Source organism: Trichomycterus rosablanca, chromosome 13 (genome assembly GCF_030014385.1).
Source record: "Trichomycterus rosablanca isolate fTriRos1 chromosome 13, fTriRos1.hap1, whole genome shotgun sequence".
Taxonomy (NCBI): domain Eukaryota; kingdom Metazoa; phylum Chordata; class Actinopteri; order Siluriformes; family Trichomycteridae; genus Trichomycterus; species Trichomycterus rosablanca.
In genome coordinates this window covers 14,778,396-14,806,283 of record NC_086000.1, presented here as the reverse complement: position 1 = coordinate 14,806,283, position 27,888 = coordinate 14,778,396, and the positions used below count along the sequence as shown (strand labels likewise).

Genomic DNA, 27,888 nt, shown 5'->3' with positions numbered 1-27,888 from the left:
CTTCTTTTAATGATGATACTCTCACCTGTTACCAATTCACCTTATTGTAAAATGTTTCAAAATTATGTAATCACATTTTGGCTTGCTTTGGGGAAAAACATATAAAATTCTCCATGCCACAGGCAAAAAGGACCATCCAGACTGTTATCAGAGAAAGATGCAAAAGCCAACACCTGTCATCAATTAAAAAGCATGTCATCAATTAAAAGTATGGTGGTGCACCAGAACCCATGACATGGGTGACTCGCATATGTGTGAAAGTGTTGTTGCTGGGGCGTATATTAGGGTTTTAGTCCATAATTATTTTAGCAAAACCGTGTCAGGCCTTGTTCTGCACACACTAACAACAGTGTGATCAAATAGACACAGAGTGTGTGTGCTTGACTGGCCTGTCTGCAGTCAAGATCTGTCTTTTGAATTAGGGGCTCATCTGGGATCCTGTTTAGTCACAGACTAGGGCATGAATAAATAAATACAAATGAGATGACATGTGTAAGGGGTACAAAGCAAACATAGTGTTCTCTAATGTAGTGTGCTAGAGCTGGAGGATTAAAGAATGAGACATTGTGCAGGTCTCTGGACCATTTACAGCTACTACTATTTAGCTCTAGCTGTCACTAGTGCCTCAGCTGTGTTATATTTCAATTGGACTTCTGTTTGAACCATTCCTGTTGTGATGATTTTCAGAGATCAGTATGTTTAAACACAGGTTGGTTTTAAATAATACTAAATTGGAGAAGCAGTGCACACTAACAATGCGTTCTCTGTTTTATTTCTTTGCTCTTCACACAGCTGGCTGAGAGCTGGATGGGCTACACTGGGCCGGGTTGTGGCATCCTTAGCCTGGTAGTGACGGAGCGGAATGTCTGGTGCCTGGATTTCAAAGGGATCCTGTACTGCACCAGCCTTGCCAACGGCACCCTGAGCTGGCAGAGGTTTGAGGAGAATGTCCAGCAGGTGGCATTGTCACCTTCAGGTAAGTACAGCAGCCTCTCAATGCCAAAATGAAAAGGAAAAAAAGTAAAGCAACTCACACCAACAGATTAGGCTAAACATGGTAAGTTGTGCTGATTCACTACCGCTTGGATCCAGGGTTCAAATTCCCAGCAGTGCTGTTGGTTGGTTGGGCGTCTACTTACAGACACGGAGGTTAAAGGATGGCTGAGACCCTGGGGTGTGTTTACAGCATTAAGTCCAGTGATTTTGGGAAAAGCCGTACTCAAAGCAGCCCTGACTAGGATTAAACTGTGGTAAAATATTATAATGATGTTTACTTAATGCTCATATTTTAATGAGACGCTATAAGCTCATTGGTTATCAGTTCAAAGGAATTGGCAAAACTTGCATTTCTAATGGGCAGGGTTAAACAGTCTTAATGAGGTACAAGCACCATGCAGGTGGATATGTTGGTATTTTAAATGTTAAAAAAAAAGAATAATTTACTTTCTTTTTTAATGTAGTTTGCTTACATACAAACAAAGGGAAGTTGATACCGAGGTTTTAGACAAGCTTATTTTTCTGGCATTAGTGTACTCTCTTCACATAGCAGGCACAATAAGATATAAACTGATAGCTGTTGAAAAGTTACATGAGATGACCTTGGTGGATAATCGTTTTGATTAAACAGTTAATTCTTTATTGGCCATCAGTTACATTGGATATGTAAGTCTACACACTTTGGTTAAAATGGCAGGTTTTTGTGGTGCATTTCAAATTCTGACCATATAATCATAAAAAAGCAAACTAAAATTGTTTGGAGCAGGGAAATAAAACTACAAAACTAAAATAATGTGGTTGCATAAGTGTGCACACCCTTCTTATAACTGGGATTTACCTGTTACTTACATTTAAACTCATGTCAAATTGTAGTTAGTGACACATGCTATCAATAAAAATGACTGATTAACCTTATATAAAGTTTAGCTGTTCTTAGTCGCCTCTTTCAGTAAAAGCTGCAGTCCATAAAGAGCTTACAAAGCATCGAAGTGATTTTATTGTTGGGGTATCAGTCAGAAGGAGAGTAGAAAAAAATTCAAGGCAGTACATGTATCATGGAACACAGTAAAGGCATTCATCAACAAGTGAATAAAACATGGCACAACAGTGACACTGCCTAGAAATCTGGTCCGGGAGGCGGCCAGAAGGCCTACAGTAACAACCCAGTTACATTTTAAAAAATCCTACATCATGTCAGCCAGAAGCATGTGGAAAAATGTGTTATAGTCTGATCAGACCAAGGTTGAACTTTATGCCCATAATTCCAAAAGGTATACACACAGTGAAGCATGGTGCTGGCTCAGGTTTTTCCTGAGCTGGAACTGGGTGGAGGAATTATAAACAGTTCCAAATATCAGCTTATTTTGGCACAAAACCTTCAGGCCTCCACTAAAAAGCTGACAATGAAGAGCAAGTTCACCTTTCAGCACAACTTTGACCCAAAGTATACACCGAATAGGCATAACATTATGACCACTGACAGGTGAAGTGAATAACACTGATTATCTCTTCATCACGGCACCTGTTAGTGGGTGGGATATATTAGGCAGCAAGTGAACATTTTATCCTCATAGTTGATGTGTTAGAAGCAGGAAAAATGGGCGAGCGTAAGGGTTTGAGCGAGTTTGACAAGGGCTAAATTGTGATGGCTAGATGACTGGGTCAGAGCATCTCCAAAACTGCAGCTCTTGTGGGGTGTTCCCGGTCTGCAGTGGTCAGTATCTATCAAAAGTAGTCCAAGGAAGGAACAGTGGTAAATCGGCGACATGGGCAGCCAAGGCTCATTGATGCGTGCAGGAAGCAAAGGCTGGCCCGTGTGGTCCGATCCAACAGACGAGCTACTGTAGCTTAAATTGCTGAAGAAGTTAATGCTGGTTCTGATAGAAAGGTGTCAGAATACACAGAGCATCACAGATGCAGGGCTGTTTTGGACCAACACAATATTAGTAAGGTGGTCATAATGTTATCCCTGACTGGTGTATCTCTACATTAACAGAGGATAGATTCAACAGAAAAAAAGATTTCGGAATGGCCCAGCCCAGGTCTAGACGTGACTCCAAATGAAAGAGGCTATGCACAGGAGATGCCCTTGCAATTGTACATATTTGAATTGCCTTTGCAAGGAAAAGTGGACAAAGATTGCTAAGATATGCCATACTAATAGACTCATAAATATACATAGAACAGTGGTAGCCTAATGAGTAGAACTTTGGGCTATCAATTGTAATCTTGTCGGTTTGAATCGTACAATGGCCCAGCTTCCAAACAATCTTCCAAAATCATTTTACATTACAGAAACCTGGCATTTTAACAGGAGTGTTTGGATTTTTTATATTTGTATGTAATTATATAGAAAGTACATACTGGTTTATCTACACCAGTAGTCTTTTGTTAGCATAATTACATTTCTGATTCATAATATTGTAGGCAACCAATGTTTTCTCATTGCACATTGTGTCTCCCTGTCTTTTATTTTAAGGCTCGTTGCTGTGGAAGGTAGAACAAAAGTCCATGGCCGCATATGCTTGTGGAAAAGTCACCATCAAGGGAAAAAGGCACTGGTACAAAGCCATGGATGAGACAGCCTTTGTGGCACTGAGTGATGATACTGCCTGGATCATACGCACCAGCGGAGACCTTTATCTCCAGACAGGTGAGGCATGATGGATATTCATTTTGAACAGTTGTCATCTAGTTGAATGTGTTTTAAACTCATTTGCTATTACATCAGATCCTTGATTTTACATCAGATGTTCCATAAAACAAGGTGAGATGATGCAGAGCTAATTATGCCTTATGTCACCACAATATTTGCAGAAAGGTTTCTAAAATTCATGTCCAATTTACTAAAACTGTAGCTAAAAGTGCAAACTGAGATGTAGCCAGTTGTAACTTGCAAGCTAAAAGATTTTTATTAAAACGCTCCACTGAAGTACATTGCTGCGCTAAACAACGAGCATTTGTTACAGATACATACCAGCTTAAAGAGCTTCATTATATACACTGACCAGCCATAACATTAAAACCACCTCCTTGTTTCTTCACTCACTGTCCATTTTATTAGCTCCACTTACCATATAGAAGCAATTTGTAGTTCTACAATTACTGACTGTAGTCCATCTGTTTCTCTGCATACTTTATTTTAGCCTGCTTTCACCCCCACAGGACCACAGCAGAGTAGGTATTATTTAGGTGGTGGTTCATTCTCAGCACTGAAGTGACACTGACATGGTGGTGGTGTGTTAGTGTGTGTTGTGCTGGTATGAGTGGTACTGTGTCCACTCACTGTCCACCCTATTAGACACTCCTACCTAGTTGGTCCACCTTGTAGATGTAAAGTCAGAGATAATCGCTCATCTATTGCTGCTGTTTGAGTTGGTCATCTTCTAGACCTTCATCAGTGGGCACAGGACGCTGCCCACGGGGCGCTGTTGGCTGGATGTTTTTGGCTGGTGGACTATTCTCAATCCAATAGTGACAGTGAGGTGTTTAAAAGCTCCATCAGCGCAACACACACTAACACACCACCACCATGTCAGTGTAACTGCAGTGCTCAAATATTACCTACTCTGTAGTGGTCCAGGGAAAGTCCTGAGTTCTGGCACTTTTTGCAGTCAGGTGCATCCTGTTTGCTTTAATTATCCCTGAGATGTGTCTAGAATTTAATTGGAGTCCACTAGTTGCAGTTTGAATTGATTAGACAAAGTTTGAATAGACACACAGCTGGAACAACAGTCATTTCACACTGCTTTGTCAGGACAAAAGACCAAGAGACCTCCGCCCAACAATTTGTGACAATACATTAAACAGGGCAAGGAGTATTTCAAGAGTCCACAGTGTTCTCATTCATTTTAAAACTGAAGAAGCATGTCACAGTCTTGAACGTTACTAGTTTGGGCATTTGGGGAAGAAGAGCCTTCATTGGTCAGGGATGTAAGAAGTGGCATGTAAAGCTCACTGACACCTTGAGGTGTTGGTCCGATAAGACAGGCACTGCTAATTACCTGGCTGATACATTTACATTTACATTTTCAGCATTTAGCAGACGCTTTTATCCAAAGCGACTTGCACAATGAGCTGAACACGATGAGCAATTGAGGGTTAAGGGCCTTGCTCAGGGACCCAACAGTGGCAACTTGGTGGTGGTGGGGCTTGAACTGGCAACCTTCTGTTTACTAGTCCAGTACCTTAACCACTGAGCTATCACTGGCACTGATACCATTTAATTATAGGGGTTAATTATAGGGATTGCTCATTTTTTTGTGATATAGGGTTGCTTCTCAGTATTTTGTGATATAGGGTTGCTTCTCAGTATAAGGGGCCAATTTCAGGTGCACAATCTGTTCAGACTGCTGTCAAATATAGGGCCCAATAAACTGTAATTATATTAACACCCTTAAAATCATGGGCGGCTCGGGTGATGCACCACCAAAGGGCGAAAGGGAAGAAATTTTTCTATCACATTCAACCAGTGTTAAACTAGCTGTGACTGTTCTGGACAGTCTGTCTTGCCTCTGAATATCGTAGTCCAATCAGCGTTGAGTTGTGGTCCGTACAGTACCGCCCCTTTTGGGCGATTTCAGTCTGATTGAAAATCGCCCCGATTGCTCTCATAGACTCTCATATTAAGGCACTTTTTTAAAACTGTAGGCACTGCAATACAATCTGTATGGGTTCCGGGAGGGCTCGCACTTACGTGCTTGCGTCACACGTAACCTGGTGTAGCGATCTCGTCACCGTGACTACCATTACCTCAGTTCGGAGCAACTCCATCGTGTCATTAAGGGAAATGCCATGTAGTCGTCGTAGTAATCAGGATAAATGAGCAACTAAAGAATTAGGGCCACCCAGACCAAATTTAAACATCAAGCAAGTATCTACAAAGGGGGGGGGGGGGGGGGGGGATCATATAAGTTACAAGTAAATTGCAAGTAAGTAATGTCATTTTTAAATTGTGAATGCACTTATTGTATCTCCCCAACTGTTTAATTGTACTTCTTTATTCATTGCACATCAGCCCCGATGCCAATCTTTATTCTGGATCTGCTGCACCTAAAATAAAATGCTGATGAAGACTGAATTAAACTGTTAGTGTGAAGGCTTTACTTCATTTTATGATTAATGGTAAAGCTGGTCTCTCTCCATGTTCAAAGTTATTTGTGAGGTCAACTGACAGATGACTTAAGATGTTAATTATTTAAGCTTTAATTTACCCATTGAACGGGTCACCTTGGCCATCATCGCAACAATTGTCAGTGAGACTTGCATAACTCAAGCACGGCAGCTCTCAGCCTGGACGTGCCAGCTGCCTCGCAGCTCTCTTTATGGAAATCCCCAGCTAAAGGTTTCTACTGTCACCCTTCAGCCCTAACCACATTACTGCTGTACGTGCACTACTGCAAGAATCAGCCCAACCCAGGAGGTGATATGTATGTCTAAACAATGCAGTGGTTTCAGGAAGTGTTCAGACATACTTAATTACTACTTAATTACTACTCAATTGTTGTGTGTGTGTGTGAACTGATTTTAAATGTATATACACCAATCAGGCATAACATTATAACCACCTTCCTAATATTACCTTTTACTGCCAAAACAGCCCTGACCCGTCGAGGCATAGACTCCACTAGACGCCTGAAAGTGTGCTGTGGTATCTGGCACCAAGCTGTTAGCATCAGATCCTTTAACTCCTGTAAGTTGTGACGTGGGGCCTCCATGGATCGGACTTGTTTGTCCAGCACATCCCACAGATGCTCGATTGGATTGAGATCTGGGGAATATGGAGACCAAGTCAAACCATTCCTGAACCATTTTTGCTTTGTGGCAGGGTGCATTATCCTGCTGAAAGAGGCCACAGCCATCAGGGAATACCGTCTCCATGAAAGGGTGTACATGGTCTGCATCAATGCTTAGGTAGGTGGTACGTGTCAAAGTAACATCCACATGGATGGCAGGACCCAGGGTTATCCAGCAGAACATTGCCCAAAGCATCACACTGCCCCCGCCGGCTTGCCTTCTTCCCATAGTGCATCCTGGTACCATGTGTTCCCCAGGTAAGTGACGCACACGCACCCGGTCATCCACGTGATGTAAAAGAAAACGTGAATCATCAGACCAGGCCACCTTCTTCCATTGCTCCGTGGTCCAGTTCCGATGCTCACATGCCCATTGTTGGCACTTTCAGCGGTAGACGGGGGTCAGCATGGGCACCCTGACTGGTCTGCGGCTATGCAGCCCCATACGCAACAAACATTTTAATACATCCCATATTCTAACATGCACAGTTGTTACAAAATAGAAACCACCACACACATGTTTGAAGGATGCCCTATTGTTTCGGCTCATGCTTTTGCTATGTGTGTGCATGTGTGTCAGGGCTCAGCGTGGACCGGCCGTGTGCAAGGTCAGTGAAAGTGGACTGTCCGTGTCCCATGGCACAGATAGCAGCACGGGGCAGTGTGGTGTGGGCACTCAGCGAGCACAGGGCTCTGTTCTACAGAGAAGGCCTCAGCAGCTACTGCGCAGAAGGTGAACAGTGGAAATATGACAAAGTCAGGTACCCGAAATTCATCTCGATCCTTTTTTTTAATGCTAACTGTAATAGTAAACCAACTGTATAAGTGCATTATGAGCCTGTAAATATTATTATTATGTATTTTGAAAATGTTGACCCAAAAAGCAACACTTGTATAGTATATACCATGGGTCTCCTCAAAAACCTAGTGATCTCTCTACATAGTCAGCATTTTACGTCATCCTACCCGCGCTCCCGAGCAGAAGGCAGTCTGAATTATTAGATACCTTAAAATGCTGCCTACTAAGGTGCCTGTAAACTGACTGAATAACGAGGGAGCATCCAAGGCTTCCTTAGCGGTGAAGACAATCCCAGCATTTTCTCTCCAAAGATTTCAAATATGGCAGACACAGTGGGAGATTTTAGCTGGTATGCTAGCGGGTTGTGCAGCCATAGCCTGAATATTCTGAGGCTGTGTTAGCTTAGTAAGCGAAAACTGCGGTGACGTAATCATCATAATCACTGTATAAGTAGTGTGTCTGAATAACCTGCTTTATAAAATCGGTGTCTCATTAGAATCCTCTTTATTGAGGCAGCTGCCTAGGTAGTCAGAAGGCAGCAAGGCAGCTCAATAGGTTTTCCGACAGACCCGATAACTATACTATACTAAATCTTATAATACTGCTTCTCAAACTGACACACAGACATGCACCACACTCCTACCTTGAACTCGAAATTAAAAGAAATGATGGGACTCATCTGGCCGCCTGGCACCTAAACAGACGTGAGTGGCTGTGTCTACGGAAGGTGGGAAGGTTTTGGCTGGTTTACGCGCCTACAAGAGGGGTTCCCAGATAGTACAGCAAGACTCTCCATATGCAATACTGCTGTCACTGTCTCTGGCAGGTGAAAAGATGTGGTCTTTTGGTGGACCTCAAGGTGGGGTCTGTATCAGAGAAGGAGGTACATACGGGGAATTGCATGTGACTAGACTGAGAGAAATTGGAAAAATGCAAAAATGACTTCAACTGTTTAGTAAGCATTTAGACTGATTACAATTCTAACTACTGAATGGACCAGTTTAGATGATGTCTTAAACCGGATGAACCTACGTCCAGGTTTTATTTTCTTTATCCCATCCGTTACTTTAAGTAGCACTTAATTATAATAATTATTTGTAAACACTTTACGAGTCACAGTATGACCTATGCAGGTTAGGGGACTGTAAAAGTGTGCATGCAGTGGTTACATTCATTAGCTACCATGTGAGATGTATTGTTCCCTAGATGTGCTGTGTTGAATAAATATTATACTGTTGTAAGAGAATGTAGTGTAATTAATTATGTATGTTTTAAGTAGTTTAAGTAATTAAGTAAGTACATGATTTATGACTATGTTTACACTGTAGAACCTGAGCTAGGGTCATAACAGCAATTATTTTTCCCAGAAGTCCAAACAGTTTTCCAACTAAGTAGGTGCACTATGTATCTACATTCAATAAACCTTGGTTTAGAAGTGAATTTCTGTGAAATTTGAAAGTATTAGTGTACTGCTTGCACCGCATTGTCATAGTTCAGGATGTACTTAACTGATTATCTCTTAGCTGATAACTTTTGAATATGCTCTAATAGTGCCTTGAGTGTCTTGTGAGCTAAAAATGACGTCTCTTGTAGCAAGGCTGTGATTAAATGTTCAGTCATCTAGCATGATTATTTTTGTATGTTTGTTTTCTGTGTGTGTGTGCGTGCACATGTGTTGTTGTCTATGCAGTGAAGGCCAGCATCTAGAACCCATCTGTATTGCTCTGGGTGAGAATAATACACTGTGGGCTCTGGATACCGTCGGCAGTCTGTGGTTCAGAACTGGGGTGACGGCTAAGAAGCCCCAGGGTGAAGACGAGCACTGGTGGCAGGTACACACATAGCACCATATAAATCCTTTAAGAACTAAAAACATACGTTGTGAAACAGTCTGTAGTCATGACAGCCAAACAAGGGCAAGTGGCATTGGCAAAAGGAACAGTGGACACAAGTTAAAGCTCAAGTCGCTGTGGCTTTCACACTACACGACTGATCGGCGATAGGGGGTTTCACACTACACCATCTATCACCAACTGGAATCACAGGCGAGCTTCTCTGGTCTTCCATACTACGTTTTGTCACAAAAACAAACGCGAGAAGTGACGAGGAGTTTAATGATACCACGTCCAAAAATGCACGTCAACAAGTAGCGAGCGATCAAAGTTGATGTGCAGCGGAAAATCAAGAGAGAAAAAAATGAATCCGAGTGGATTTGGCAACGTGACCAGCAGGGATTGTTTTGTTCTGTAGAGAGTTGGAGTTTAATTTTTTTGTAATGCAGTGTTGGTATTATGGTTTGGCTTGGGCGATAAGTTCACAAATATTGTAAAGCTTGTGTGTGTGCTGATGTATTCTGATAGAAACTATATTATCCCCCTCAACACACTCATTGCCAGTCGCAACCGACTGAGCCAGATATTCAACATGCTAGATATCTCCCCTCAGTCGCCGAGCCGCTCGGATCGAGTTGTTGAGTAGTTCACACGTAGCGATTGAGAGTCGAGTTTAGATCGCAGAGCGAACGCCGAGTTGCTCCCGAGCTGCCACATCTAGCGGCGACCAGTCGGCGAGCGGAAATCAGGGCAAAAATCATGTAGTGTGAACTAGGCATAAGCTGAAATGTATTATTTGAACCCCTTAAGGATCTGATCAATTTTACCATATTTTCCCCTTATCTGAACAGAATTAAACTATACAGTATGGCCAACCGTACTGGGACACCCCTTCTAATTTTTTAGTTCGTGTGTTTTAGAAACAACATGGAAAATATATGCTTTCAACCTAGCAGCAATAGTTTAGGGAATGCTGTGTTGTGTTCCAGCATGAAGTAAGGTCTATAAAGAGATAAAGAATAGCTCGGTTTAAAGAACCTCCACTGACCTGCACAGAGCCCTGACCTCAGCCTCACTGAACAGCTCTGGAATGAACTGGAACATCAGTTGAGGCTTTCTTGGCTGACAACAGTGCCCAGCCATAAAAATGCTCCTTTGACTGAATGGGCACAAATTCCTACATACATACATACCTTAAAGTCTTGTGAGAAGCCTTATCAGAAGAGTGGCTGTTGTTACAGCTGAAAAGATCACATAAAGGTCAGTCTATTTTTATACCCTTTGTTTTTGAAATGGGCTGTCCAACAAGCTCATGGTCAGGTGTCCAATTACTTTTGGCCATATAGTGTAAGTTTGGTGGACGCACAATCCCTGTCATTTAGGGTGAGGGATCCATGTTATAGTAAAAATCATTAGTTCCAGTGATTGCAGGCAATAAATTGGCACTGATGTCGGATGTGTGAGCCTGGCTCGCAATCAACATTCCGCTTCCTCCCAAAGCTTATACTGGGGTTAAGGTCAGTTGTTGTGTATGCCACTGGAGTTCCTGCGAACCTAACTGGTCGAGCCATGTCCCTATGGAATTATTGTCACAAAACTGGAAGCAGATAATGAATTTCTATACCTGTTAGCAATGAATGTAGCTGACACAACTAAAACCTGGTATTTAGAAAGGCTGTCTATATACATTTGGCTATATACACTAATTAGCCATAACATTAAAACCACCTCCTTGTTTCTACACACATTGTCTGTTTTATCAGCTCCACTTACCATATAGAAGCACTTTGTAGTTCTACAATTACTGACTGTAGTCCATCTGTTTCTCTGCATCTTCAGTGGGCAGGGTCACCACAGAGCAGGTATTATTTGGGTGGGGGATCATTCTCAGCACTGCAGTGACACTGACATGATGGTGGTGTGTTAGTGTGTGTTGTGCTGGTAGGAGTGGATCAGACACAGCAGCGCTGCTGGAGTTTTTAAATACCGTGTCCACTCACTGTCCACTCTATTAGACACTCCTACCTAGTTGGTCCACCTTGTAGATGTAAAGTCAGAGACGATCACTCATCTATTGCTGCTGTTTGAGTTGGTCATCTTCTAGACCTTCATCAGTGGTCACAGGATGCTGCCCATGGGGCGCTGTTGGCTGGATATATTTTCGGTTGGTGGACTTTTCTCAGTCCAGCAGTTACAGTGAGGTGTTTTAAAAACTCCAGCAGCGCTGCTGTGTCTGATCCACTCATACCAGCACAACACACACTAACACACCACCACCATGTCAGTGTCACTGCAGTGCTGAGAATGATCCACCACCTAAATAATACCTGCTCTGTAGTGGTCCTGGGAGAGTCCTGACCATTGAAGAGCAGGGTGAAAGGGGGCTAACAAAGCATGCAGAGAAACAGATGGACTACAGTCAGTAATTGTAGAACTACAAAGTTCTTCTATATGGTAAGTGGAGCTGATAAAATGGACAGTGAGTGTAGAAACAAGGAGGTCATTTTAATGTAATGGCTGTCCTCAAAACTGCCAAGGGTCAACCAAGGCATGTGCATTGATGTGATACACAAAGCAGAAATTAACATAATTTTTGCGGCGGAGAAATTTATGATGTGCTGCTACATAATCTGCATTATGCTTTGAAAAGTGGGTGTTTTTAAACCAGCTTTTATATCTAACGTGTAGTTTGAAAAATGTTAGTTTGATTTAATACGCCTCATAAATGAAAGTTAATGTTTAAAAATTCATTTAGTGGACAAAATCAGGTCCATCGTGCTCACAAAGCTGAATTTGCATCTGAAAATCTGGCGTGACGGAGCCTTCAGTGTCCTTTCAGGCACATTATGTGATGGTATAGCCTCAGCTGTTGGTATTCCCTCTTATTACCATTGTTCCATGCTGTAGCAGTCATGCAGCAGTGTAAATAAGAGGTAGCATATGTGATTTCAGACTAACCCGCCTGATCTCCTGTGTAGGTGAGCATCACGGACTATGTGGTGTTCGATCAAGGAGGTCTTTTCCAGACCTTGATCCAGGCTACCCAAAGTGTCGCTACGGCCACCAAGGCTCCGGTGGAAAGGGTGGCAGAGCGACTGCGTGTGGCATTCCTCTGGCAGCAGTCTCAGTGTCATCCCAGCCTGGTCAGCGCCAACCGCAGCGGTGTGTGGATTGCCTCAGGCCGTAACGACTTCCACGTGGCTAAGGGGAGCCTCGTTGGTACGAAATTATTATTATTATTTTTTTTTTCTGGCACCTGATAAACAGAAAATCTGATCACAGAGACCTGGGATGACTAAACTGGGTTTTACCAGGAGTTTACTGTTGTAGTAATTTTTGTTTTGTTTCTTTCTTCAGGAACCTACTGGAGGACAGTGGTACCAAGAGGGATAGCTTCAGTGACCAAGTGGGCATTTGTGTTTTCATCTGAAGTCCCAACCAAAGAGGGTACGTGCAAATGTTCTTACTGTTTCCACAGTATCTCCTTAAATTTACTTCAGTACACTATATGGCCAAAAGTATGTGGACACCTGATCATGAGCTGGTGGCCATCTCGTTCTAAAACCATGGGCATTCATTTGGAGTTGGCTACCAGAAAGTATTTCCTCAAGACTTGAGGTCAGACAGGGAGATCTCGTCCAATATCAGTGTCTGACCTCAGAAATGCTACTCTGGATAAATGGGCAGGAATTTCCACAGACACGCTTCAAAATCTTGTGGGAAGCCTTGAATCAGAATCAGAATTTAATTTAATGTATTTCGCCAGGTATGTTACACATACGAGGAATTTGCTTTGGTGATACACACAATAATACACATAATAGTCCACATAGCAGTACACACAATACACATAATAGTACAGACAATTACACATGTATGACATGTAACATAGAACATATTTAACGTACCCGACAGAACACGGACTGTTAACCAGTATTTACCAACATTTGCCCAAGAGAACAACTTTGGTTAAAAAGTGTTACAGCTCTGGGGAAAAAGCTGTTAGCGTGTCTGGATGTGTTTGTTTTTATTGTCAGAATTGTCAGAATAATCTAATGTCTAGTTCACGCTACACGATTTTCGCTGGCCGACTGGTCGACGCTAGATTTGCCGGCTCGGGAGCAACTCGGTGTTCGCTCGGCGATCGATCACTATGTGTAAACTACTCAACAACTCGATCCGAGCGACCGAAGGGAGATATCTAGCTTGTCAAATGTCTGGATTCGAGTTGCCCGACTGGCAATGGGTGCTATGTCGAACAGCCAATGAGAACGCAAGATACGGTGTGAGGGGAAACGCAGGGGAGAAGTTGTGAAAAGGTGGGACGGGCGTAATATAGTTTCTATTGGAATACATTGGCATACACACACAAGTTTACAGTATTTCTGACCTTATCGTTCTCTACAAAACATAACACCAATGCTGCATTGCAAAAAATATTTATTAACCTCCAACTCACTATAGAACAATCCATGCTGTTCCTATTTTTCCTCAACCAATGGGATAAGGTGACACAATGCACTAGCATGTCAAATAACATCTCCCTCCGTGTACCAACAATGGTTAAACTGTCCCTGACAAGCCCGCACTTGCAAAGTGTACAATTGTTTTATGTTTGCAAGTTTGGGCTTGTCAGGGACAGTTTAACCGTTTTGGTACACGGAGGGAGATGTTATTTGACATGCTAGTGTGTTGTGCCACTTCATCACATTGGTTTAAATGGCATGATGCTATCTGTGTTAGCTTAGTAAGTGAAACCTGATGTTATTGCTGTCTAAGTAGTGCATTCAAATAACCTGACTTATAAGTAGATGACTTATTAGAATCCTCTCTACTTAGGCAGCTGCCTATGTAGACAGTAAGACAGCAAGGCAGCTCACTAGGTTTTCCAACACACCCATGGTCTGTGCTTAGACTATTTGTTAGAGTGATTAAATTGAGACACTGGATAAAAAGAGCTAATTAATTAATTAATTAATTAATAAATACTAGGCCAAAACTACAAAAGAATGTCCGTCCATGTGTTGCAGGCTGCAGATTTAGAACCACCCTTTTCAAACACAAAACAAACCTGGTGGCAAAGCAGTGGAACATAGATTTTGGTTTTATTGAATGACCTCTGTATTACATGCCTCTGTAGGAAGTTATCTGTGGCTGGGCCAGAGCAGAAAAGACCTCTTCTGCGTCTGGGACCATGATCTGCAGATGCGCCCCCTCACCGTCCAGCTGCCTTCAGACGTCGAAATCATTCAGCTGTCAGCATGCAGAGACGCTCTGTGGATCCTGGACCAGCACGGCCGCGTCCACATCCGCACGCTCACCGCCAACTGTCCCGCCGGCCTGCACTGGACACCACTCGATCTCAGCCAGCTTGGTATGCACACTCACAGTCACACGCCTGAACACGTACGAGCTACGTCAATGGATCACGCGTGGGGCAAATTTAGATCTGCTCGATGCCAACGACAGTCCTGATAGCTGTGGTCATGAGAGGTTGTTTTGGTTTGTCAAGAGGAGAGTGGCTGTTTGTCCGGTGGCTTGTGTGATTTCTGTGATTGATGGTTAAATTCTGTGTCATGTTCTTTGGTATTACCTTTAGATACATCAGAAAAAGTTGGAACGGCATGGAAAATGCAAATAATAAAAAACACAGTTTCTTACATGTACTTTGACTTTTATTTGATTGCAGACAGGATGAACCTGAGATATTTCATGTTTTATCTGCTCAACTTCATTTCATTTATTAATAAACATCCATTCCTGCATTTCAGGCCTGCAACACATTCCAAAAAAAGTTGGGACAGTCAAGCATTTACCACTTTGTAATGTTGCCATTCCTTTTCACCACACTTAAAAGACGTTTTGGCACCGAGGAGACCAAGTGATTTAGTGTTTCAGCTTTTATTTTGTCCCATTCTTCCTGTAAACACGTTTTAAGATGTGCAACAGTACGGGGTCGTCGTTGTCGCATTTTTCATTTAAAAATTCACCACACATTCTCTATTGGGGACAGGTCAGGACTGAAGGCAGGCCAGTCCAGTACCCGTACCCTCTTCTTCCACAGCCATGCCTTTGTAATGTGTGCAGCATGTGGTTTTGCATTGTCTTGTTGAAAAATGCATGGACGTCCCTGGAAAAGATGACGTCTTGAAGGCAGCATATGTTGCTCGAAGATCTCAATGTACTTTTCTGCATTAATGCTGCCATCACAGAAGTGTAAATGACCTTTGCCGAGTTCACTGACACGACCCCATACCATGACAGACCCTGGCTTTTGGACTTGTTGCTGATAACTGGATGGTCCTTTTCGTCTTTGGTCCGGAGCACACAGCGACCATTCTTTCCAAAAAAGACCTGGAATGCTGATTCATCTGACCACAATACACGTTTCCACTGTGTGATGGTCCATCCTAGATGCCTCCAAGCCCAGAGAAGTTGACTCCACTTCTGGACATGGTTAACATAAGGCTTCTTTTTTGCACAGTAAAGTTTTAAGTGGCATTTGTGCATGTAACTCTGTATTGTAGAGCTTGACAAAGGTTTGCCAAAGTAATCCCTCACCCATGTGGTCATATCAGCTATTGTTGAGTGGCGGTTCTTGATGCAGTGCCGTCTGAGGAATTGAAGATCACGGGCATTTAGCTTAAGCTTGCGCCCTTGGCCTTTACGCACTGAAATTCCTCCTGATTCCTTGAATGGTTTAATGATATTATGCACTGTAGAGGGAGAAATATGCAAATCCCTTCCAATCTTTCTTTGAGGTTCATTGTTTTTAAACATTTCAATAATTTTCTCACACATTTGTTAACAAACTGGAGATCCTCTGATCATCTTTGATCATCAAAGACTCAGCCTTTCCTGGATGCTGCTTTTGTACCAAACCATGATTACAATCACCTGTTGACATCACCTGTTTGGAATCACATCATTATTTAGTATTTTAAAAAGGCTGTTCAGCCCTATCTGGCCCTATGGGGAAAGACACTTGCTATGGGGAAAGACACTTGCTCACTTAGCTACTAAATCAACTAGTTAACCAAATTCAGTTGAAAATGTAGTTCTATTCCACTAGTTACACCCAGGCATGATTACTGTCAGACCTGTTAAATCTGAACATCACTTTAAATAGAACCTGACTGGTAATGTGAAGCACTGAGCCACCATGCCACCCTTTTGGTTCCTTTGGATTTCAAAAAGCAGCACATGATGTGATGTTCTAGAGAGATTTAAATACAGATGCAAAAAAAAACAATCATTGAAAACCATTGCTACAACACCGGAACGCCACCAAACCACAATAAGAGCCATTAGCCAAAAGTGGAGAAAACTTGGAACAGTGGTGAACCTTCCTAGGGGTTGCTGGCATATTACAGTGATCCTGTCATCTTCTGGAATAATATTCTGTGGACTGATGAGTCAAATGTGAAGATGTTTGAAACACATGGGTCCTTTTACATCTGATATTAGGCTTAACACCATATTCCGCCATAAGAGCACCATTCCAACAGACAAACAGGGTGGTTGTATTATGGTGGTGATAAGCAGTCTGGGGCTGCTTTGCTTCTGCAAGACCATAAATTCTGCTCTATCAGGAAATCGTAAGGTAGAATGTTTGCCTGTCAGTTCCAGACCTAAAGCTCGAGTGCAGTAGGGTTGTGCAGCAGGAATATTATCTGAAGCACACAAGCAAGTCCACCTCTTAATGTAGCTGAATTAAAACAATTATGCAAAGAAGAGTGGGCCAAATGAAGTCTCACCACAAGTTATCTCTCACCCCTGATTGCAGTTATTACCGCTGAGGGAGGGCACAACCAGCGTGATATACACCAATCAGCCATAACATTAAAACCACCTCCTTGTTTCTACACGCATAGTCCATTTTATCAGCTCCACTTACCATATAGAAGCACTGTGTAGTTCTACAATTACTGACTGTAGTCCATCTGTTTCTCTGCATACTTTTTAGCCCCCTTTTATGCTGTTCTTCAATGGTCAGGACCACCACAGAGTAGATATTATTTAGGTGGTGGATCATTCTCAGCACTGCAGTGACACTGACATGGTGGTGGTGTGTTAGTGTGTGTTGTGCTGGTATGAGTGGATAAGACACAGCAAAACACCTCTCTGTCACTGCTGGACTGAGAGTAGTCCACCAACCAAAAATAAACAGCCAACAGCACCCCATGGGCAGCATCCTTTGACCACTGATGAAGGTCTAGAAGATGAGCAACTCAAACAGCAGCAATAGATGAGCGATCATCTCTGACTTTACATCTACAAGGTGGACCAACTAGGTAGGAGTGTCTAATAGAGTGGGCAGTGAGTGGACAAGGTATTTAAAAACTCCAGCAGCGCTGCTGTGTCTTATCCGCTCATACCAGCACAACACACACTATTGTTTGTTTGTTTGTTTATTAGGATTTTAACGTCATGTTTTACACTTTGGTTACATTTATGACAGGAACGGTAGTTACTCATCACACAAGGTTCATCAGTTCACAAGGTTATATCGAACACAGTCATGGACAATTTTGTATCTCCAATTCACCTCACTTGCATGTTTTTGGACTGTGGGAGGAAACCGGAGCACCCGGAGGAAACCCACGCGGACACGGGCAGCACACATTAACACACCACCACCATGTCAGTGTCACTAAATAATACCTGCTCTGTGGTGGTCCTGGGAGAGTCCTGACCATTGAAGGGCAGCATGAAAGGGGGCTAAGAAAGTATGTAGAAAAACAGATGGACTACAGTTAGTAATTGTAGAACTACAAAGTGCTCCTGTATGGTAAGTGGAGCTGATAAAATGGACAGTGTGTGTAGAAACAAGGAGGTGGCTTTAATGTTATGGCTGATCGATGTAGGTTTTGAATAAATCTTAATCTTTAATAAATGGAATAATTATTTAAAAGCTGCATTTTGTGTTTGCTCATGTTGTCTTTATCGCTTATTAAAATCAGTTGGGCTATCCAAAACATTTAAACGTGGCATGGGCAAAAATAGAAGACGTTGGATGAGGGGCAAATACTTTTTCACAGCACTGTGGGGCTTAAAGATTTGAAGGAATTGGTGTGTTTTTAAACCCTAAAGCTTTTGTAGTAGATAGAATGGCATTAAAGTTCTGTTTTCTAATTAGTAAGTGGACATTTAACTGCCGCTTTCAGTTTGCATGTAAAAACTTGAAGCACTGGTTCCATGTTTGGTGTCTGTTAAGGCTGGGTCATGCATTCCTTACTGCACACTTCGGTTTCCACCCCTCTAAGGTTGCTTGTTGCCAGTCGAATGCCATATGGCGCTGCCCAGCTTTTGCTGTGTTTGCAGATCCAAACAGCTCAAAAACACAGCACACTATTACCTCACTAATACTTTGACTTGTTTTTCGGTTGTGGAGTTTTTACACCTCAGGGTGTCGAGTGGGATTCCATGTCAGCCGTGCAGAGGCAGGGTTTCGTGTATCAGCAGCACATGCCATCGTGGGTAGTGTTTATATTTTTATACGAGCAGGTGCTTCTTACATAACACCAACGAGTCCTGCAGGCAAAGTGTCAGAGTTCAACATAGCAAATAAGCAAATCAGATCTGCTGGTGTTGAGCAACAGCCAAAGGAGTCTAGTAGTAGAACTTAGCTTTTAACAGCCTTTTACTGTCAGATTTTTTAAAGGCTTTTTTTATCTAAATTGACCACCCCCAAAAATCTTAATACATTTTCTTGTACTGTGAAAAGAACTTAAAAGTCATGTACTTGCAACACAGTTGAAGTTTAAGTGCAGTTTTTATAATATTTAATGAACATTTATATTAAAAAAATGTCGTCAAAGATATTAACCTTTTCCTGACCCGAACTAAAATGTCATTGCAATCTTTCAGCCAGTACAGCTGACCATAACATTAAAACCACCTCCTTGTTTTTACACTCACTGTCCATTTTATCAGCTTTACTTAACATATAGGAGCACTTTGTAGTTCTACAATTACTGAATGTAGTCCATCTATTTCTCTACATGCTTTGTTAGCCCCCTTTCATGCTGTTCTTCAATGGTCAGGACCCCCACAGGACCACCACAGAGCAGGTATTATTTAAATGGTGGGTCATTCTCAGCACTGCAGTGACACTGATATTGTGGTGGTGTGTTAGTGTGTGTTATGCTGGTATGAGTGGATCAGACACAGCAGTGCTGCTGGAGTTTTTAAACACCTCACTGTCACTGCTGGACTGTGGGCAGCGTCCTGTGACCACTGATGAAGGTCTCGAGGATGACCAACTCAAACAGCAGCAATAGATGAGCGATCGTCTCTGACTTTACATCTACAAGGTGAACCAACTAGGTAGGAGTGTCTACTAGAGTGGACACGGTAATTAAAAACTCCAGCAGCGCTGCTGTGTCTGATCCGCTCATACCAGCACAACACACACTAACACACCACCACCATGTCAGTGTCACTGCAGTGCTGAGAATAATCCACCACCCTGTGGGGGTCCTGACTATTAAGAAACAGGGTGAAAGCAGGTTAAAAAGGCATGCGGAGAAAAAGATGGACTACAGTCAGTAATTGTAGAACTACAAAGTGCTTCTATATGGTAAGTGGAGCTGATAAAATGGACAGCGTGTGTAGAAACAAGGAGGTGGTTTTAATGTTATGGCTGATCAGTGTAGATAAACTATCTGGAGCATAATACTGGCTTGTTTTTTGAAGGCACAGTACAGACTACAGAGAGATGATTTTTAAAAAACAGGGTCAGGGTCATCCATAAGCCATATCGATCAATAACAATATCTTTTGGTAATTTATTGGAATTTCTGTGGGCAGGTGTAAAAGTTTTGGAGGCGTAAAGATATCATTAAATAAAGCTAACCATGCATTTACTCTGGTGTACTCTAGTACTTTTGCAGGGCCAGACTTTTTGAGAAGTCTGGAAAAACCAAATTATTTGATGTTCTTTAGGAAAACAAAAGTGATGCAAAAAGTTTTGCCTTGTTTTTTACATTAGTGCAATGTTAAACATACACACTATGTAGCACATAGTCGATACCGTCCTCCTTTTACAACCATAGATGCTGCGTAAACAATGCAGTTAGTTATATTGTGTCTTGCAAGTGTTACTCAAACATACTGGCAACCCGTAGTAGCTAATACTGTGCAAAAATGAAGGAGTGCTTATGTTTAAAGGAAATCAGTAGGGCTTCCAGGAAACCATTTGCATTAAATGAAAGCTAACAGCCAAACAAATTCAGTCCATCCCGTCGGGTTTGATTAAAGGTCAGTTTGAACCACTACTGGTTTTGCAACTTGGCATAAGGCAAGGCCTCATGTGTCAATATAAATATTTAAGGGAGGGGTAAAGCAAGTTTTAAAAAGTGCAGTTCATTACATAGTTTCACTAATTCCTTTAGGCTAACCTGTAGGTGTGTTAAAACCATCTTAAATCTGTTGTGTCTAGTCTAACTCATGTAATAACATGAATAACAAATAATATAATTCATCTGCCTCACTAAAACAAGTTTTAACCCCACTCTCCTACATAATACACATAATACGCCTCATAATACACATACTGCACATAATAATATACACATACTACACACCATAATACATACTACTCATCATAATACATACTACACTTCATAATACATAATACACATAATACTTATCATAACACACAATTCACATAATAATATACACATACTACACACCATAATACATACTACTCATACTACTCATCATCATACATACTACACATCATAATACATAATACATATAATACTTATCATAATACACATACTACACAGCATAATACACATACTACACACCATAATACATACTACTCATCATCATACATACTACACATCATAATACACATAATACTTACCATAATACACATACTACACAGCATAATACACATACTACACACCATAATACATACTACTCATACTACTCATCATAATACATACTACACACCATAATACATACTACACATAATACTAATCATAACACACATTGCACATAATAATGTACACATACTACACACCATAATACATACTACTCATACTACTCATCATAATACATACTACTCATACTACTCATCATACTACTCATACTACTCATCATAATACATACTGCACACCATAATACATACTACACATAATACTTATCATAACACACATTGCACATAATAATATACACATACTACACACCATAATACATACTACTCATACTACTCATCATAATACATACTACTCATACTACTCATCATACTACTCATACTACTCATCATAATACATACTACTCATACTACTCATCATAATACACATACTACACACCATAATACATACTACTCATACTATTCATCATAATACATAATACACATAATACTTATCATAATACACACACTGCACATCATAATATACACATACTACACACCATAATACATACTACTCATACTACTCATCATAATACATACTACTCATACTACTCATCATAATACACATACTGCACATCATAATTTACATCATACTACACATCACAATACACATACTACACATCATAATACACAATACACATACTACACACCATAATACATACTACACATACTACACACCATAATACATACTACACATACTATTCATCATAATACATACTACACATCATAATACATAATACACATAATACTTATCATAACACACTTTGCACATAATAATATGCACATACTACACACCATAATACATACTACTCATACTACTCATCATAATACATAATACTTATCATAATACACACTACTCATACTACTCATCATAATACATACTACACATCGTAATACATAATACACATAAGACTTATCATAATACATACTACTCATACTACTCATCATAATACATACTACACACCATAATAAATTCTACTCATCATAATACGCCTCATACACATACTACTCATCATAATACACATACTACACATCATAATACACATAATACGCATCATAATACATTCTACTCATCATAATACACATCATAATACACATACTACACACCATAATACATACTACACATCATAATACATACTACACATCATAATACATAATACACACCATAATACATAATACACAAACCACACATCATAATACATACTACTCATCATAATACACATACTACACATCATAATACACAATACACATAATACGCATCATAATACATTCTACTCATCATAATACACATCATAATACACATACTACACACCATAATACATACTACACACCATAATACATACTACACATCATAATACATACTACACATCATACTACACATCATAACACACATACTACACGCCATAATACATACTACACATCATAATACACATCATAATACACATACTACACACCATAATTCATACTACACATCATAATACACATCATAATACATAATACACAAACCACACATCATAATACATAATACACGTCATAGTACACATACTACTCATCATAATACACAATACAGATATATGTAGAATGTAGATTAAAAATACTTGAATCTATTGTGTCTAGTCTAACTTAAGTAATAACATTACTATTCAGTATTCCATGTATTATATGTTATTCCACTTGCATGGATTTACACCAGGTGATTAATATTATATTATTATATTATTCACTATAACAAGGTTTGACCCCCTCTCCTGCAGTGTGTGGTGTTTGTTGACAGGGGGTGTAACTGCATGTTTCAGTCTGTAGTGCTGAATGCAGTAGGGGTGCAAATAGACTGAGTCATGTGATGGGAGCAGCTGTAGTCTTGCCTCTTTTGGATATGTATATATAGTCAGGAGAAACATGAGCATGCACCACTTGAGAGTGCAGGATTGTTTTTAGAATGCACACGGACGGTCAGTACGTGGGGTTTCCTTCCTACCTAGTACATTTTATGGCATTATGACATAGTTGTTGGGGAAATTTGTACTACACAGCTCGTCATTGTTAAGGTTGCGGTGGGTCTGGTGACAAACGAAAATACTGGGTAAGGGCGCCAAATCTATTGCAGTGCGACAAGCATGCTGACAGTCCACAAGTTGGGTGAAATATTCTGATTTACTAGAAGTCTAAATAGAAAGGATGTAGTTCAGCAGCATGGTGTTGGTTTAAAGTAAGACAATACGAAACAGATCTTAGAACAAAGTGCTTTACACAGCCAGCAAGGGTGTGTCCCAAAACAAGAACAAAATCTTACACTATGCTAGCAACTAGTCAGGTCACTGGCATGTGCTTTGTGTTAGTGTTCTGTTATGTTAGTATGATTGTTTGAAAAATTACTATTTATTGTTTGTGTGTTAGGGGGATTGTCGTCATTGTTACAGTAAGCTTTTTCCATTTGCCAATATAACAAAAAGCAGCAGCAGGGGTCATGAATTGCAGTATCAATCTCACCTGCCAGCCTTTAGGATCGGCCGGTGGGGGCGGGGGGGCATGTCACACACATTAACAATAGAAAAACGTCACGGATAGTTGTAAAATTAAACTACAGACCTTTAGGGATTAATATAAGTCACCTTTGAACATCATACTACCCATCATAATACACATACTACACATTATAATATACTGTACATACTGCACATCATAATACACATACTATTCATCATAATACACTTTTATTTGATTGCAGACAGGATGAACCTGAGATATTTCATGTTTTATCTGCTCAACTTCATTTCATTTATTAATAAACATCCATTCCTGCATTTCAGGCCTGCAACACATTCCAAAAAAAGTTGGGACAGTCAAGCATTTACCACTTTGTAATGTTGCCATTCCTTTTCACCACACTTAAAAGACATTTTGGCACCGAGGAGACCAAGTGATTTAGTGTTTCAGCTTTTATTTTGTCCCATTCTTCCTGCAAACACGTCTTAAGATGTGCAACAGTACAGGGTCATCGTTGTCACATTTTCATTTCAAAATTCTCCACACATTCTCTATTGTGGACAGGTCAGGACTGCAGGCAGGCCAGTCCAGTACTCGTACCCTCTTCTTCCTCAGCCATGCCTTTGTAATGTGTGCAGCATGTGGTTTTGCATCGTCTTGTTGAAAAATGCATGGACGTCCCTGGAAAAGATGACGTCTTGAAGGCAGCACATGTTGCTCTAAGATCTCAATGTACTTTTCTGCATTAATGCTGCCATCACAGAAGTGTAAATGACCTTTGCCAGGGGCACTGACACAGCCCCATACCATGACAGACCCTGGCTTTTGGAGTTGTTGCTGATAACAGTCTGGATGGTCCTATTCATCTTTGGTCCGGAGCACACAGCATCCATTTCCAAAAAAGAAGAGAAGTCGACGCCGCTTCTGGACATGGTTAACATAAGGCTTCTTTTTTGCACAGTAAAGGTTTAAGTAGCATTTGTGCATGTAACTCTGTATTGTAGTGCTTAACAAAGGTTTGCCAAAGTAATCTCTCACCCATGTGGTTATATCAGCTATTGTTGAGTGGCGGTTCTTGATGCAGTGCCGTCTGAGGGATCAAAGATCACAGGCGTTCAGCTTAAGCTTGCACCCTTGGCCTTTACACACTGAAATTCCTCCTGATTCCTTGAATGGTTTAATGATATTATGCACTGTAGAGGGAGAAATATGGAAATCCCTTCCAGTCTTTCTCTGAGGTTCATTGTTTTTAAACGTAATTTTCTCACACATTTGTCGACAAACTGGAGATCCTCTGATCATCTTTGCTCATCAATGACTCAGCCTTTCCTGGATGCTGCTTTTGTACCAAACCATGATTACAATCACCTGTTGACATCACCTGTTTGGAATCACATCATTATTTAATTTTTTCACCTCATTACTAGCCCCCATGCCAACTTTGGTTGGAATGTGTTTCAGGCCTGAATTGCAGGAATGGATGTATATTAACAAATGAAATGAAGTTGAGCAGATAAAACATGAAATATCTTGGGTTCAAACTGTCTGCAATCAAATAAAAGTCAAATTAAATGTAAGGAACACTGCATATTTATTTTATTTGCATTTTCTATACTGTCTCAGCTTTTTCTGATTTGGGGTTGTAGATAGTGTACATAGATGAGCGTACATGTTCAAAGTGTAGTTAAGAAAAACTTCATTCAAATTAAGTTGCATTGTTTTATAGTTTTAGAATTCGTTGTCATTCAAACCAAGCTGTACTCTAGTATTTAAGTTTATTGCAGCGCTAAATCACGTAAATCGTGTTTTTACCACAGCTAAGATCATGCTAAGATGTTTAAGTGTTTTTAAGCACTCAGCTAAGTGTGCATAAGTTTTATAGGTCAAAGGCCCAAGGTCACTTGAATGATAACATTTTCCTTATTTATGAAGTACTTAACAAACTGCAGTTATATTGATCTGCATTACAACATTTCAGTCCACATTCACTATGATATGTTAAGGGATGTTGTTGAGAACTAAATGAAAATTCAGTGAATTCATAGTTAGCAGTATTATCTGCAAACTGACATATAAATAACACACTTCTTAATCTAATCCTTGACTAGAACAGATTATTGGATATAAAACAGAAAGTAGATCTGCATAGCATCATATCGTTGTATGACTAGAGTTGCTATCATGCTGTGATAAGGACTTTGTAAAGCTTTATCTGTATGACTGTTAAACGTAAGCAGTCATATCAGGGCAAATGTGGATAAATCACCGGCCTATGTGCCTAGGACATGCAGACTATGTTTCTGGGCTATCAGTGTTATGTTTGTTTTTGTCCAAGTGACTTAGTGAGCTGCTGATATGACAGTGTTTTTAAATCAGAGAGAAGAAATACTTCTAGTTAAAATTAGAATTTTAAGTGATGATTTTGATGAGTATAGCAAAGACAAACTTGAGTCGGTAGTTACATTTTTGTAATGTGAAGGTGCCAAAGTCAAAATATATTCAGATAAAAGTACAAATCAATAAGTAGTGTGGTAAGTAACAAACCTCTGTCAGCAAGTCTTCATGGATTACGTCTTTACAAATGTTACTCACCTTGATTTGGGCAGTTTATCCCATTCTTTATTGCTGATCATTTACATTTCTGTCAGATTGGATGATAAGCATCTGTGAACAACCTTCTTCAGTTTTCTCCACAGGTGTTCACGTCTGGACCTTGACTGACCATTTCAAAATCATAAATTAGGGCACGTATATATTTGATTGCAGTCAGGATGAACCTAAAATATTTCATGTTTTATCTGCTCAACTTTATTTCATTTATTAATAAACATCCATTCCTGCATTTCAGTCATCAAAAAGTTGGGACAGTAAAGCATTTACCACTTTGTAATGTTGCCATTCCTTTTCACCACACTTAAGACATTTTGGCACCGAGGAGACCAAGTGATTTAGTGTTTCAGCTTTTATTTTGTCTCATTCTTCCTGCAAACACGTCTTAAGATGTGCAACAGTACGGGGTCGTGGTCACATTTTTCGTTTCAAAATTCTCCACACATTCTCTATTGGGGACAGGTCAGGACTGCAGGCAGGCCAGTCCACTACCTGTACCCTATTCTTCCACAGCCATGCCTTCCAAGACCTGGAATGCTGATTCTTCTGACCACGATACAATTTCCACGTTTTTTGTGATGGTCCATCCTAGATGCCTCAGAATCCTGAGAAGTTGACGCCGCTTCTGGACATGGTTAACATCAGGCTTCTTTTTTGCACAGTAAAGGTTTAAGTGGCATTTGTGCATGTAACTCTGTATTGTAGTGCTTGACAAAGGTTTGCCAAAGTAATCCCTCACCCATGTGGTTATATCAGCTATTGTTGAGTGGCGGTTCTTGATGCAGTGTCGTCTGAGGGGTCAAAGATTGAAGAAATGCAGGAATGGAGGTATATTAACAAATTAAATGAAGTTGAGCAGATAAAACATGAATTTTTTTGGGGTCAAACTGTCTGCAATCAAATAACAGTCAAAGTAAATGTAAGGAACACTGTGTTTTTATTTTATTTGCATTTACCATACTGTCCCAACATTTTTTGATTTGGGGTTGTAGTTGGCCATCCAGCCCCTAGCGTGAAACGGTGAAAGCCCAGACTTGAACCTCATCAACCATCTGAAGAGAACTAAAGATGGCAGGTTACAGAAACTTGTTATTCAATTTGGCAGAGTTTATGTTTACTGTCAAGTTTCTACGCAACCAAAACTATATACCTGGACAGGCAGGTACTTGCTTCATAAGCTAGCTCAGGAATTTGTATGTACAACCTTGTAAATAGGATTATTTTTATGTTAGAGTCCATGTATTATACAACAATGTACTGATATTTATAAATGAACATGAATTTTGTAATTTGAAGTATATCAATATAATTTATATTAGTAATGTTATGTTCAATCAGTATTGGGTTACTTTTGTTTTTGTTATTTAATTTACTTCCACCACATACACCGATCAGCCATAACATTAAAACCACCTCTTGTTTCTACACTCACTTTCCATTTTTTCA

The 27,888-nt window shown here is 40.5% G+C and overlaps 1 protein-coding gene across 1 annotated transcript in view; it reads left to right on the top strand.

The window, feature by feature from the left end:
- Positions 1–27,888, top strand: part of tecpr2 (tectonin beta-propeller repeat containing 2) — a 68,803-nt gene that overhangs the window by 26,662 nt on the left and 14,253 nt on the right. The window contains exons 10-16 of the mRNA XM_063007030.1: positions 793–976; positions 3,476–3,649; positions 7,372–7,552; positions 9,281–9,422; positions 12,401–12,641; positions 12,780–12,869; positions 14,563–14,796. Coding sequence (XP_062863100.1) covers positions 793–976; positions 3,476–3,649; positions 7,372–7,552; positions 9,281–9,422; positions 12,401–12,641; positions 12,780–12,869; positions 14,563–14,796 — 1,246 coding nt within the window. The remainder of the gene's footprint in view (positions 1–792; positions 977–3,475; positions 3,650–7,371; positions 7,553–9,280; positions 9,423–12,400; positions 12,642–12,779; positions 12,870–14,562; positions 14,797–27,888) is intronic.